Source organism: Callorhinchus milii, unplaced genomic scaffold (genome assembly GCF_018977255.1).
Source record: "Callorhinchus milii isolate IMCB2004 unplaced genomic scaffold, IMCB_Cmil_1.0 Scaffold7, whole genome shotgun sequence".
Lineage (NCBI taxonomy): Eukaryota > Metazoa > Chordata > Chondrichthyes > Chimaeriformes > Callorhinchidae > Callorhinchus > Callorhinchus milii.
The window spans coordinates 17,523,646-17,538,875 of record NW_024704748.1 but is presented as its reverse complement, the minus strand read 5'-3'; the positions used below and the strand labels follow the sequence as shown (position 1 = coordinate 17,538,875).

At 35.3% G+C, this 15,230-nt stretch overlaps 1 protein-coding gene across 1 annotated transcript in view; it reads left to right on the top strand.

Moving 5' to 3' along the window:
* The window catches only part of arid5b (AT-rich interaction domain 5B), an 88,273-nt gene that overhangs the window by 56,532 nt on the left and 16,511 nt on the right, over window positions 1-15,230 (top strand). Inside the window, exons 5-8 of the mRNA XM_042336686.1 lie at window positions 2,807-2,925; window positions 3,133-3,337; window positions 6,605-6,657; window positions 9,951-10,048. Coding sequence (XP_042192620.1) covers window positions 2,807-2,925; window positions 3,133-3,337; window positions 6,605-6,657; window positions 9,951-10,048 — 475 coding nt within the window. The remainder of the gene's footprint in view (window positions 1-2,806; window positions 2,926-3,132; window positions 3,338-6,604; window positions 6,658-9,950; window positions 10,049-15,230) is intronic.

The following is a 15,230-nucleotide window of genomic DNA, read 5'->3' as shown; positions in this document are numbered from 1 at the left end:
ATACACAGTACTCTTCAAATTAATTCATAATCAGACTCAGCAAAGCAACTCCAGTAACTGAAATCACTCTTACTGTAAGGGAGGTGGGACAAGATGACGACAAATGGCCCTCGAGCAGCTAAGCTCACAAGTATTTTTGCCAGGCAGTCCATCCCACTTTTTGTTTTGTCAGTGATCTGCTATTACATGAGTAATCGGCGTTTGAGTGGGAGCGAGAAGTTGTGGGCAGAGAGGAAATGCTACGATAATTCACCAGAGTTTCAATTTACTGTGCATCAGAATGCTGCATATTGTCACATGCTGCAATATTAATGTTTGAAGCTAGTAGGACAAGGTTGATTCAGCTAAAATGGGTAAAAGACTTTTCTGTTTATTCTGTTTGTCTGTTATATTCTTTGACTGGTTCTCGTTCCTCCCTCTATACAGAAGGATGTTAAAAATTCGCAGTGTAGAAAACGTATTGTATATTAAATGACTCATTGTAGGTTGTAGTATTTAATCAAGGGGAAAGTATTTCAACAATAGCTGCACAGCATTAGCGAACTGAATTGAAAGATAACCATGTTATAGTGGTTGTGTAATAAAATAAATTAGCATTTCATAACTCAAGTTATATGTGGTATGTGTTTGGGGGAAAGAGAGAAAGAGTTCATTTTTACTGTAATACAAGATATCACCATATTTTAACATTGCTGCTAAGGTATTTTAAACCAAAAGTGTTTTTTTTGGAATTTATTAATCACCTTAAATTGGATTGTCTCTTCAGGCATTGATTTTTAAGAGTTACTATGAAATTTAACAATGACATTTGTTACACATGCTTAGAATACTCAGTAGCATACAACAAGGAAGATTTTGCTAATTAAAGGAACAACATTGCTCATTACACAACAAACCTAATTAACTAATATTTCCCTTTAGTCGATGTTTAATGCAGGCCATGAATTTATATTTAGTACTGTATATATAAAGCATTGTAGGCATTTTACCAGAAATAATGTATCAACCTTAAGTTGTTCTTTTCCCAAACTTATTTAGGTGAATAATTCAGAACACTGAATAAAACTAATTAAAGATTAAAGAATCTGTAGCAAAGTCAGAGCTCTTAAGTATTTATTATATGACTTGCTTTCTTTTAATTACAATATAAATACAAGCCTTATGGTCTTTAAACATCCCAACAGATTTGCATGGCATTATTGCACATACAGAATTATATTTCTGTGATAGTTCTGTTTTAAAATCTGTACTTTGTTAATTATGGCTTACAGTTAAACCACACATTCTGCCATTAGAATAGGCTCTGGCTACTGGATACATACATAGTAATTAGATCAGAATCCTTTCTTATTACATGCTACTTTTGATGTCACGGTTGCTTGTTATGGTATTATGTGAAAGAAAGTATGAATTTAGCTTTTCAAATATGCAGCGCTATAATTAATGTTCCCAAATCTCACAAACGTTTTGGGATTGAATACAGTCTAGCTCCAAAGACTTAAATAAAACAAGATCTCAATTTTTTTAGACAGCTCTTATTTAACTTCAGAATACTGCTGCTTTGGGAGGAGCATAATTACTTGAAGCCTTTTATTTCATCATTTAAAATAGAGGAATTGATATATTCCTGGTGTAAACTGTATTCCTGGGGCGTTGCACTGGTACTGTGTGAGCATGTCATTTGCATTGTTGTCAGTGAATGAGAACAGATTGGGAGTTATTGTATTGTTCAGATTCATCAATACAGCGATATGATGACTAGTGAAACAAATTGCATTTAAATTGTGGATTCAGAGCGTTAGTTGGATGAAACAATCCTTGCTTCTAAGATTACTCTGTATTAACACAGCATATTTGGCATGGTTTACAACAGTGTTTCAGCTTTTACTAGGGTTGACATATGTGAAAGATTAGAAAACACAGTAAATCAAATCTTAAAGTGAGGCTTGAAGCTCTAAATATTGTAAAACTGTATCATTTTACAATTAAATTATTTTCACACGATTTGTGCAATTCATAGCAAAATTTAGCATTATAATAGAGCTACAATAAACAGTGATCTGTTTAATATAGCTAAGGTGTTTTGCAAAATTTGTATTGGAAGCCACCTATAAATGAAGGTGGATCAGGCCTGTCTTTCTATGTAAGCTTGGAAACAGAACTCACCATTGACTGACTTATGGACCTTTAATATCTGCCAAAACCCATGTGGAAACCACGTGGTGGTGGACTGTAACATAATTATTATTATAAGGATTATAATTATTATTATAATGCCCACTGAAGAATTTGGTTAAAAATCACTGATAATGGAACAATGGCAGAATGAAAGTGAGAAAAGAAAGCGAAATAGGAAATAATTGAAAATGGGAATTTCTCACCTAATGGCATTTTAGTACAAACACAGAACAAAAGTGATAATGTGAGTTGGTTGGTGGGTGGGTAGGTTGAGGGGTTTCCAAGTATCATTTTAGTTTACAGCTGTGAGATTGGTCATCTCTCAATAGCATATTTTGCTTCATTATGTATTTAGTTGTGTATGCTACCTCTAACATAAAATATATAGTTGCTTATATATATATATATGCACATTTTCATAGTGCAGAGTTCTACTTTCTCTAATAAGCCCTTCTGGTGTATTCTTTGGTACCTGAAATTTTCATGAGATTTTGCACTTCACGTTCAGAATGGAAATGGGTAGCTTATAGTCTGGCGCATTTTACATTGGTCAATTGTAACAGTGTAAACACCTGTCAGTCCTGAAAAAACACTGCCAAATGAACATTTGGGGTTCTTTTGATTTCAGCACCAAACCTAAAGGGCAGACCTCGCAAGAAAAAGCCCGGCTCACAACGACGCGACTCACAAGCTCTGAATGGACTGAAAGATTCCAATGATGATTCAGATGGAAAGAACATTGCCAAGGTATGCACGTTCAACAAACTAATTCAAGTCCCAGCTTTTTTTTTCTTTTATTGGCTGCAATTGTGTTCAAAATATCATTGATGGATGTCATGTCAGTCAAATCAATCCTGAGGAAATTACACTGCATAATGAAACTTGGGTTTATGTAGAAAACGTCAAATGGAAAATTTTGCTGCTGTTGTAAATTCTGCCTATTTTATTTCTCAGTCAAAATGTGAGTCTAAAGCTATGATGGCAAAACCCAAAAATAACAACAGCAACTGCAAAAACATCACAAGTCATGAAAAAACAAAGACTGCATCAGGTGATGAGTGCAGAGCAGAGGAGCAGGCTTTCCTTGTTGAACTCTACAAATACATGAAGGAAAGAAGCACTCCAATAGAACGGATCCCTTATCTTGGATTTAAACAAAGTATGTGTAATTTTTTTTACTAAAATATCTAACATTTAGGACAAGAAAAAGTATTATATCTGTACTGAGTACTGATCCATTACCAAATCAGGTGGTAGAAGTAACAGCACTACAGTAGTTTAAGAATATTCCAACTCAAGAGTACACTTTTATCAATCAGTACGACATTGCATGAGGGATGTATTATGATGAACTGATAAAGTCAGTTCACATCTGAGCCACATCATTTTGCACATCTGACTGATATTCAGCCTATCTGGGGGTATCCCACTGTTTACCAACAGAATAAGAAGTTATTCTTGCTGCTAAGTGTTGACCACTGGAATTTTCCAATTATAAGTGCTACATTTAGCAACAAAAAATTGTGTTTCCCCATAATATTAAAATATCTAACATTTAGAACAATAAAGAGTATTATTTCTGTATTTTCTTGTCCATGTACCATTTCAGCATTATTGCATCAGTTAATCTGTTACAGTGAGGTCTTCCTCCTACTGATGAACTCAATGATTGTAAGTCATGTTCAATAAGGAATTAGATGGTGATATCCCATTATAAGCTTATTCATGTCAAAATTATTACATTTAGGAGCTAGAATATATTCTCACCATAGATCATACTTTGGAGCACAGGAGGTGGTAATTTGCCCCATTGTTTTATTGCTAATCCTACAGGTGCTGACTGCTCTTTCTTTACTTCAAGTATTGACCCATTTCTTTTCCATATGCTGTTATGGGCTCAGATTCATCAGTCTTTTGTGTTAAAGATGTTTTTATATGTGCAGAACTGTAATAACAATAAATAACGACTATAATGATTCAGAAAAGTGTAATTTGTGAATTAGAAACCCCATGTTATTCAATGTACTTTGCTTTTCAAGAAACAAAGGATTTGATTTGCATTAAGGCAGCCTAGCAAAGGTGATTGTGTTCAGCTCTTCAAGGCCCACTTGTTTTCAGGAAACATTGTTGTGGTCCAGTGCTCTATGCACTTCCAAGATCAGGCTCAGCACTTACACCACTTTTAGACAGAATCCAGTTCTATAGATACCCAGAAGGAGAGTAGTGTAGCCACTTTGTACAATTTCACTAACACCTTCTGATGCTTAAGGGATCTTTTATGGGTCAAACTTTGATGTCCCTGGACTTACACTTTTAATGGTGCCAATACTGATCTGAGGTTAGTCCTCTTTAGCAGGAAGAACAAAAAAGAGGCAGCATGTTTTGAGGCACCGGTGGCTGGATCACACATGCCACCAGATGCCTGCACAGACATAACCATCCAGCGTGACTGATCCTGGTGGCTGAATGGCAGGCATTTATAGTGTTATTTCTGCACATATGTGGAACCTGTGACATGATCAGTAACATAATGATGATGGGAGGAACCTTTACTCGACAAGCCCACTAACTACTGTAAATAACTAGAACATAGGCAGGAACAAAAGGCCAGGGGCAAAATTGTGTGAAATTCAAACAATTCCGTTTCTGGCCTCTGCTACTGTTATTTTGGTAAAGGCGATTACATGATTGATCGGATCCTTATGCGATCCATGTGTGCATTTATATGACCTGATTCTCTGTGCACACAGACCAAACCTAGGATTCTGGAAAGCAAAGCGGTAACTTCACAAGCACTCATTGTGTCAGTATGGTCTAAACCTATGATTGTTGGTTTGAAATCCATGGGAAAACAGATTTTATAGCACAATAACTAGTACACGAGATCTATTAAAGAAATTTCACCACATAATTAAGTCCATATCAGATTCACTTCAGAATAAAACTTGTTGTAGTGTAAATAGGCTTTAAGCCTGTAACCCTATATAACCAAGGAACAACATTTGCACAGATGTTTTTTAGATCACCTCTGAATGCCCTGTTTAAACTCAAGTGATGATGTAAAGTACAATTTGTTTTATCTTTGATCTGTAGTGGCTCTAATGGTGCTACCAGAGAAGTCTATGTCATTAAAGCTTGTTGAGAATTACCTCAGGGCACTTGCCCATTGTGTGAACATTCATGACAGAGTACTACTACTGCAGATTATTCTAAAGCAGTTAACAATGTGAAAGAACTGGATACAGTCGTAAGATTACAATATGTACAATAAAATCCAGTGTATAGTGCACACTGTCAGACAGTTTTCTCATCCTCAAAATTTACCATGCAACTTTTATTGACTAAATCGGCAACCAGTGATTTATATGCTGGTACAGCCCAGATTCAACAGTATGTGGAACTGTTTCGAGAGTTATAAAGAGTGTTAAGAGTGGACATTTACAAAATGTTGCCATAATGGAAGAGTTTGAAATGCATGCAAAGCCTTTTTTTCCTATGGGTAAATCTCTTTAAAAAACATGATATGTGGGTGATGTGTCTGCTTAAAATGTCAGAGCTATCAGAAGTATCTGTTGCTCCTTTACCTTAGCAGGTAACCAAGAATAGGTCTGCCACATGAATGGGAGTATTTATATGCAGACAGTTATCAAAGTGCACATAAATTGTTGGGAACACACTAGTAAACAGTAACCAAGCAGATATAAAATATACAGCCAGGAAAAGAGTTCTCAGAGGATTAGACGTTAAACCACACATGGCCATTGGAAGAATGCAGGAAAAAAGAGCAAAGGAAAAGTGCAAAATACAAAAGAAAAGTGGACAATTGTGACACTGAATATTCAACAGATACTTGATATAGTGACTTACTCCATAAAGTTTATCTCTGTTTACCTTGGGTAGTGGTTTCCCAACACAGGAACTCAACAGTTTGCCCTTCATTAATTGTCGCTGGCTCATGCTTGTTTGATGAAAATAACATGCCAAAGCCTGTTTTACACATTATCATTTATTTTTGAAAACACTTAACTACTATGTCAGAGTAGTAAAGATTTCTTACAATGTAAATATTATTACTAGAAAGACATGAAGTGGAATGATTTCAACAGTGGCTGTACCTTTCATTTCCTTAGTTTTAGCAAAATAGAACAAATGTTGAACATTTAAAGTATTATCTTTAAAACAGTATTTGTTTCACAATCAGCATTGCTCAGAATACTTTGAATATGTTACATATTGGTGGAATTAAACATGCCCTAACAAGCCAGTTTCCAAGTACAGTATTTTTATGCATTTTTCAAATGTTATTTTTCTATGGTAGCATTGTTAATGAAAGTTTACCACTGCTGCCTTTTCCTGAAGTCTGAAAATGGAAGCGTTTTTGCCCTGAAATTCTTATCTTTACACTTATTATTGTCCCTTCTAACAGTTAACCTTTGGACTATGTTTCAAGCTGCTCAAAAACTAGGAGGATATGAGGCGGTAAGTTTTGCAGTACCTCACAATAATTATTCCCTTTAACTTTGTTCTATTCAGTCTGTCATTCTGCATTGTTATAAATAAATACAGCCTATCATAAACTCTTATGATGACTGTAGCCAGGATACGTTTATAGAATCATTTTACACAGAGGCTACAGATTAGATCCAGATTCAGTGCAGTTAAGAGTTATTGTACAAAGCTACCAGTGGAAAACATATGTAAAGCTTCTCTGTCACAGAAATAAGTGAGATCTGTAATTTTTTCCCATGTTACCTCTCAAAGGGGGCAATTATGAAAGCAAGCCAAGACTGCAGAAAAGAATTTTGACTTGGCTGCTTACTTGGCATGTGTTCGTTTGTAATATGGGAAAGTATTAATGTCTGCAACGTGAGTCAGTCATGGCCATTAAAGAATCGTGAAGGGTATTGTTTCCATTTGCTGGTGGTGTAAATGACTTGTCTGACAAACTGATATACAATATATTAATAAAAAACCATCACAGTAACCAGGAAACAAATCTAAATCTACATTTTTCAGTCAGAATGATTACATCTCAGTGGAATGGTTTGGAATTGATTAGTCAATGTAAGATCTCTAAGACTTACATTCTGCATATTTCAATGTTAATACATTTTAGGCAAATGCCTAACGTATTCACATGAATTTTATGGGAGCAGAATATAGATCACGAAATGCCGCTTAAAAACATTGTATTGTACCTGTATATTGATTCATCCAGATGTGGTACTTCTGCATTCCATCTCAGTGAATAATTTTTGTGTTGTTGGCAGATATCTACAAATGATTTTTAATCTGCTGAACCAGAATTATTAACCTTGAATGACTAAAGGAATTTGTTTTGGTATCTAGTCAGCAAATGTTTTCCATTATGTTATTTCTAGAATGATATTTTCATAATGGGTATAACAGCATCAGAGTGTAGACATTTAACGAGTCTCTATTATAGCACTGTCAAAGGCGAGTCAGAATTTTCCACCTTGCATTATTATTAATTGGCAATGTGGCAATGATATACTATTGTCGAAATGTTAATCTGATAGTGAACGGAAAATTACTCTCCAGGCAGTTTGAGGCTTGGAAATGATTTTGTGCTTTGTCAAAGTAAAAAAAACATTTATCAACCATATTGTCTTTTAAATAGAGACAAAAATTTACATCTGTCTTCTTGGTGCCTGACACAACAGGTGTGAAATATGAATCACATTAAGGCTTACTAATTTTAAATTGTCACCCCTTTAATAAAAAATACATATTTTTTAAAAACTCCTTCCTATATGCGAGCTATAAATATGTTTTGCACAATTCTGAAGCAAGTGAAATCTTTCAAAGGTTCAATTGCTTCAGAAACCAGATGAATTATTTTGTTTATTTTAATAAAGGCAATCTCGGTGGTTTCATGCATAGGTTTTCCACTACAGCGTTTAGTAATGAAATTCCATTGAAGGTTGCACTATGCAAAACATATTTTCAATACTCTTATACAGAATCCTTATGCAAATCAGGCTCTGGTTCAGCTGAGTTTTCCCCTTTGAGACTTCTCTGAACATGTAACATTTTGACTCATATGTAATTGTATCCTGTCAAAATAATGCACGTCAAATAACGATATTGTTTGCTGTAACTCGGAAAACTGAGGTAGTGAGAGCTGAACTTAACTTGGAAACTAACTTATTATCGAATCTGAACACAAAACAGAAAAGTCAGCTCATATAAAATGATGTTACAGTATTTGAATTTGCCTTACATTTCTTTACCTTGGATGTAATTTAGAAAGTTAAAAGAACTCTTCAGTAGTCTTGATTTGAAAATAATGTACAGTTCTGGGATTATCCTTTCCAATTAACATGACGCATGTCCTGTCTAAGATCATGAATAATTTCAGACAAAATAAAAAAATTATAGATACCTATTCCATTCAAAAGAATACAATTACAAATCATTATCTTACATTAGTCATATGATGAAATGTTTGTGAAATTGCACAGTCTGACTTTAAGAAAAAAGGAAATTGCATTTTATAGCACCTCATCATGTTGAAATGTCTCAAAGAACTTATTGGTAATTCTCTACAAGACGATTATAAATTTCCCACACAATGCATAGTTTTAACTAGGCCATGCCAATGTTTGGAGGGGTGAGCAAAGCAGAAATGATTTTCAAAGGAGAGGAAATTGTTTGACAAGACATTCTGAGTTGCTCTCACGCATCTCCTAGTGGCCAATTACAGTACAACATTAACTGAGGCTAGTCAACTTGCCTGTGCCAATTGGGAGACTTAGGATCAGTAGAAAGTAGATGTAAGAAAATTGGGGAATTAAAAAAGAAAGAAAATGTGGATTTTTTTTTGAACGAAATGCCTGTTCATCCATCCCTTTCATCGCTTTTCTGTATCCAGTGGTCAGGAGTACAGGGTTCTTCGGACTATTTAATAATAATGATTCATTAATAATAATAATATTTTGGTCACTCTATCCATGACTGTTTGAGGGACACTGCTGTGCACAATTGGCTGTCGCATTTCACCCACAAAATATACAATCAATTAACTTTACAGTATATTCTGTGGAGCAATACAAAAATTATGAGACTCTTAACGACATGCACAATAACAAATGCAAGGATTATTATTATTATTTGTTTCCATGACCTCTGTTAATGGCACACAGTATTGGTTTATAGAAAATGGACTTTGATGGGGCAGATTTCTCTGCTTTCTCAAACAATGAGAGACGATTTTACCAGAACAGGAGGTGAAATTCAAAGAATAGTTGAGGCTAGAATTTTGACTTATGGGCTAGAATTTTAACCTGTGATTCTTCAAGTTGAGTGACCTACCACTTGAGTTACTGCCCCTGTTAAATAGGGTCCAATTTGCAAGCATATGTGTGCAGTCATTTCAATTTTGTAATTAATAAGCAATATAAAGGATTAATAAATAAATATGAAATAATCCTCGCATTTGATGTAGAAGCTTATCACATCGTTCAAAAGTGCTTCACCGAATTTACTATGGAGCGTAGTGAATACATTTTGTAAGTGAACAGTTACAAGTGATTACAGATGATTTTTTAATCCTTCCCATTGGCTGTTAATTGCGTGCATTTGCAATTCCTACTGTACACTTGCATTTTCACATCATTAATTCACCTTGAGAATTGGACTCAATGACTTTGGGTAACCTGAAGTGACTCCCTTCACCTGTTTACACTGTCAGGAATAGAACATCAGTCCAGAGTTGTCAATTAATGCCGACTTACTTGTAATCTTGACAGATAACTGCACGTCGTCAATGGAAACATATTTATGATGAATTAGGTGGTAATCCTGGAAGCACAAGTGCTGCTACATGCACTCGCAGGCATTATGAGAGGTAAGACACCAATATTTCAGATCTTTTCATACAAACTTTTTGGTTTGAGCAGTTGCTCACTGACATCTATGGAAACCATGGACTTTAAGAACACCTGAAAGTCAAATTAGAAAGACTCATTTCGCTTCAAATGAATTGAAGTGGGTTTTTGGATGTCAATACGTCGTTTCCTTAAACACTTCCATGTAACATCAATCATTTTATGTACATCTCTGATGTTTGACATGAAACTAAATTAACATTAGCTATTTTTTTTTTAGGAATCAAGAGATAAACATGATTTTGTTTCTCAGTAATAGTCTGCAGTCATTTCAAACCTATAGACAAGCTGCTGAGCATGATAAATGAATCTGCTTTAGAAATTTTCCCAGAAAAGCAACAATTAAATACATGTAAGCTATCCATTCATGCTATGTCTCCCTAAAATGATTAAGTGCAGCACTGAATATCCTATGTGTTGTCACCATGAATTGTGGTTAACATTATAACATACAAAAGACGTTTATTTTTTATTTTTACACAGGTTATTTTGAGTCCTTTGCACTTAGTGCAGAATGTATTTAAAAAAATATTTCTTATGATGTGATCTCAGCTGTTCGCTGGATGTTTTTATTTTAAGCAAAGCAGGAACAATTTAATGCTGATGATTTCATTAATGTCCCTGCAGGCTTAACTGGTCCAAACCTGCCTCTAGTTTGTTTTAATTCAAATCGGCTCAGGTACTTTAGAAAAAAATGTCTTAGTCAGCCTTAATTTGTTCTGAAACTATCCATCACTGTCAGAATTTAATACAAATTGCCAGCCACTTGGCTAAAGTTCTCCACTGCACCAAATTTAATTAGTTGGATTACAGATGATTAACTGTAGAATCAGCATTAATGCTATTCCCACCATGAGGTTGCTGCTAAGAGTGTATTTAAATTCATTTTATTCAGCCATATAATTAGCTTGTAAACATGGATCGGTTTGTGAATTAATTTGCAATACACACATGTCTGTAACAATTCAAGGAATCCATACCAGCAAGTGGGTTGTGAAATACAGTATAATAGAAAATAATCTCCTTCATTTAGAGAATTAAGAGAACCCTGAGGGCTTGAAGGTCTATTGCTACACCCGGCATCTTAAAATTACAAAGACAGGATAACTCATGGCTAGCAGCAGGAAGATTAATGTTATAGCATTGCTCCTGTGCTCGTCCGTCTGCTTGTCTTTATCCATCCAATTGTCCACTGAGTTGTGATTTACAACATGCCATCTCTGTAATTTAAAAGCATTTATGACCAGGCTTTAATAAATGATTTCCCTTCCTTTTGTGTAACAATTGTTGCTGTGGTGGATGCTGGATCCCAATCACAAATAGGGGACAGCCAAGAATTACATAATTAAGTATTACCCTCTATATTACATGTAGTTTTACATGTTTAACACAACTTGCAAAATTGCCTTCTCTGTGTGTTTTCTCTCCCACTCCAATAGCTATTATTTTTTAAAATTGAAGTAGTAGTGCTATCTATTGAGAGTTAAAAGAAGTTTTGCTTTTGGCTACAAGGCAGACTTGTTTGTGAGAACTCAACAGTATAATTTTGTCCCTCTCAAGCTGTTGGTACCTTCTTGAAAGCATAGCATATCAAACAGATCAAAGTAAATGTACCTTTTGTAACAAAAATACAGATAGAAGGAAGATCCATCCTCCTCCTCAGATCATGCAGATGCTCTGAACTCTACCAAAGAGGAGCTAGCAATGCTTGTGGTCTTGGAGGTCTAGATGTTGTCTACTTTGGACTGCAGATCCTGATGGATTTCTCTGCCTCTCTGTAAAGCTCAGGCTATTATACATTATATTATAACTATATTATACAAGCACCAATACAGTTCCACTCAGAGAGACTTCCTTTTCACTTGGGACCTGATCAGTCTATCAGAGCAGTAATCCATGAGATTAGGCAGCAATTTCCCTTGGCACTGAAGTCAAAAGGTCTTCAAATATTTATTTGAGCAAGCGATAATAAACTGAAAGTAGCTCTTTAGATTCATAGGTTCATGAAACCTGCCAATAAGTAGCTGGAACCCCTTTTCAAGATTGCGAATGGTCAGACAGGCAAATCGTCGCACGTCTTTCTCATAAGGTATTATTTGCAACACCAACTTTTTAGAAGTCAGAACACCACTGACAGGGCAGCAACTATGTGTCTAAGTAAAGGCCCTTTGAGTCTCAAGCAACAGTTTGTCTGTTGCCCCTTATTTTGCTTGCCCTACCAGATTGCTCTACAGGTTTGCTGACAGCCTCCAGTCAGACTGACATGAAGAGGATGACCTTGAAATCTGAGAAAACATTCTTCACAAAAACAAACATTTTACATAGGAATGTACAGGACCATCTGGTCAATATCAAAGTTTTTTTTAAAAAAACATACTTCCCGTTAATTGATTTCATCAAAACTATTCGCAGCTCCCTTGAATTTGCTGGCCCAATCCATTTCCACCACCTTTCTAGTAATCCATTTCACATACCCACTGCTTGGGGTAGGTAGTGTGATACAAATTTGATCACCTTCCCTATATGTTGAGTTTTTTTTTAAAAAGGGAAGGGCTCAATTTATCTATATGGCTTCTGGTTTTTGATTTTAACTGAGATAAAACCGATAAAACACCTTTGATACAAAAATATGTAATCAAATAAACACTGGAACAACACCAGAAATGGCAACTCAACTCCAAGGTGAGGTTTTCTCTAACGCTCACTCTTGGCGCCGATCTGATCTGCGAATGCATCGCTTTCCGCCTCTCTCGCTCGCTCTCCTCCATGTGCACAGGTGCCTCTGGTGAAGCATTTGAGAGGAGGGAGGCATTGCATATGAATTAGGGCACCTCTCTCCCTTCCGTGTGCCCAGGCTTGTGTTCTCATTACAGTAACAAAAAAACAATTTATAAATACTCTAAAATTCCTAAAAATAAACCCTAAAATATTCAATTATTAAACCCTGAAAAACGGAAGCCCTATCTGCACTTCATAATCTTAAATTCTTCAATAAAATATTCCCAGACATCCGCTTACAAAATACAGTCATTACACTTTTCAGTGTATCCTATGAAGCACTTTAAGATTTTCTCCCAACATGAAAAGCATGTAAGGATTATTATTAGAATTATTATTCTTTCAAAATGCAAGGTTGTTTATATCCTTGCATATCCCTTGTCTATGGCAAGAATAATTAACATGGTGGAAAAATAACAGAAATATTGGGGTCATAGAGGATATTATTTGCAAAGCCATTCAGATTTTCTCCACTACCCAAATTTCACTCTAATACTCTAACTAAAATGTAAACGAAGAGGAAATTATCTTGCTTACAAAATGTGTTCATTTTATGACCATATATCAATGATATTTCAAAATAAACTAATACTTTCTGTTTTAAACTGCTGAACTGTGTCACCACCAAAGAGTTTCCTTGAAGCAATCGTAACACATTTGCCAACTCTGACATAATAAACAGTCTTTGTCAGAGAATTAGCAACAAATGACTAAAACATTCGAAACATTGCTCAGTGTAAGCTGGAGAAAATGATGGATGATCCCAATGTGCCAATTTGTTTTAATAAAGGTAGAACATCAACATTTTCATCAACATCTCATGTTAATAGGTTAAATGAAAGCAAGGAAGACCTGTCCTAGATTTTTTTTCAAAAGAAAATATAATAGTGTCCTTAGGGCATAGTTACTGAGATTTAGTAACCATGGCAGATCTTTTGTGAAACTTTTGAGATAGGATGCCACAGGTCATCACTATATTTTTACCTCCGAGACATGGCCTCGAGACTAGCTCTACTGAATTAAATGAATGTCTCTCATGCAACTATCTTTCTAAATTATAGAAATAAAGTTGGTTCTATTTCCTGAATAAGATTTGTTTAGGCCTGCTGTGTGAGAGAATACATTTTTGGAGGATACCATGCCTGCTAATTCAAATTGTAAATTCAAAGAATTTACCTATTATCTGTTTCTGTGTGTTTATCTCACATAATGTTCAGCCACACTATATTGTGTTGACCTTTTGAACTGCAATGAAAATCCAGCAAGAAATTCTTCTGAATTGCTGAATTGTTTTTCTCAGTATTTGAAACTCTTTATGATGAATACATCTTTCTTCAAATAAATAATTTTAATGAATAATTTATAACAGACCACAGATTTCCAGCACTGCTTACATTGCAATAATTGTATCCCAGCATAGAGTCAACATAATAGGTCTTATTACAGTAATGTATCTCTGATTTTGCCAATAATCAAAGTAACGGTGTACGCAATTTACAAAATACAAAAAACAGACAAAATCTCTGTGGTTTCCAAAGTTTTATTGGAACTAAAATTATTGTATTGGGCACCAGACTAAGCCTGGTTTTACCTAACATCATGCCAATTCATATCACATATTGTCTTTTTTAATATATATATATGTATAAAATTAGTGGAGTTTTCCAAACATGTCAATTCTTTTTAGAACTTAAAAGCTCTACCAGACTTTCTCAATGGTTGCTGCCTGATGTAATATTTTCAATCTCAAGATATTCTATTCTCACAAGAAATTGTTTCCACAGTTATCAGAAGAAAGCAGCTTTGGAACACACAATAGTATTGCTGAATTCAAATCAAAAACTGATACTTTTTTATAGTTTTTGGAAAATGTGTTTTGTTGGCCTTGGAACATTTTTGGAAAAAAACATAAAAAGCATACTCAGAATAGTTTTAAAATTTGAGGTATTGTACATTTCTATCTAAGTCACAATGCAATTAGAAACTTTTTTTGTGCTATAATCACAGCACCAACTTGGAGTTGCAACAACAACAACCTGCATTCATGCAGCACCCTTCATACAGCACACTACCCTTGGGGTAGTGTCTTGGAGAGTTTAACCGTGGTGGAGCACGATGTTGAGCCGGGGGTAGGGGGGACAGTCGAAGAGAAAGGTCTTCAAGCATGATTTGAAAATGGGGACAAAGGGGTCAAAGTGGAGGGATTGAGCGGAGGGAACGAATGAACAAGCAGGAGGCCAGAGCCAGCCAAGTAGAGGCGGCAGGTTGTGGAGTGGATGTAAGCAGGTCAGAGAAGTAGGGAGGTGCCAGAGCACGAAGGGATTTGTAGACGAGTGTGAGAATCTTGAAGTCGATCCATTCTGC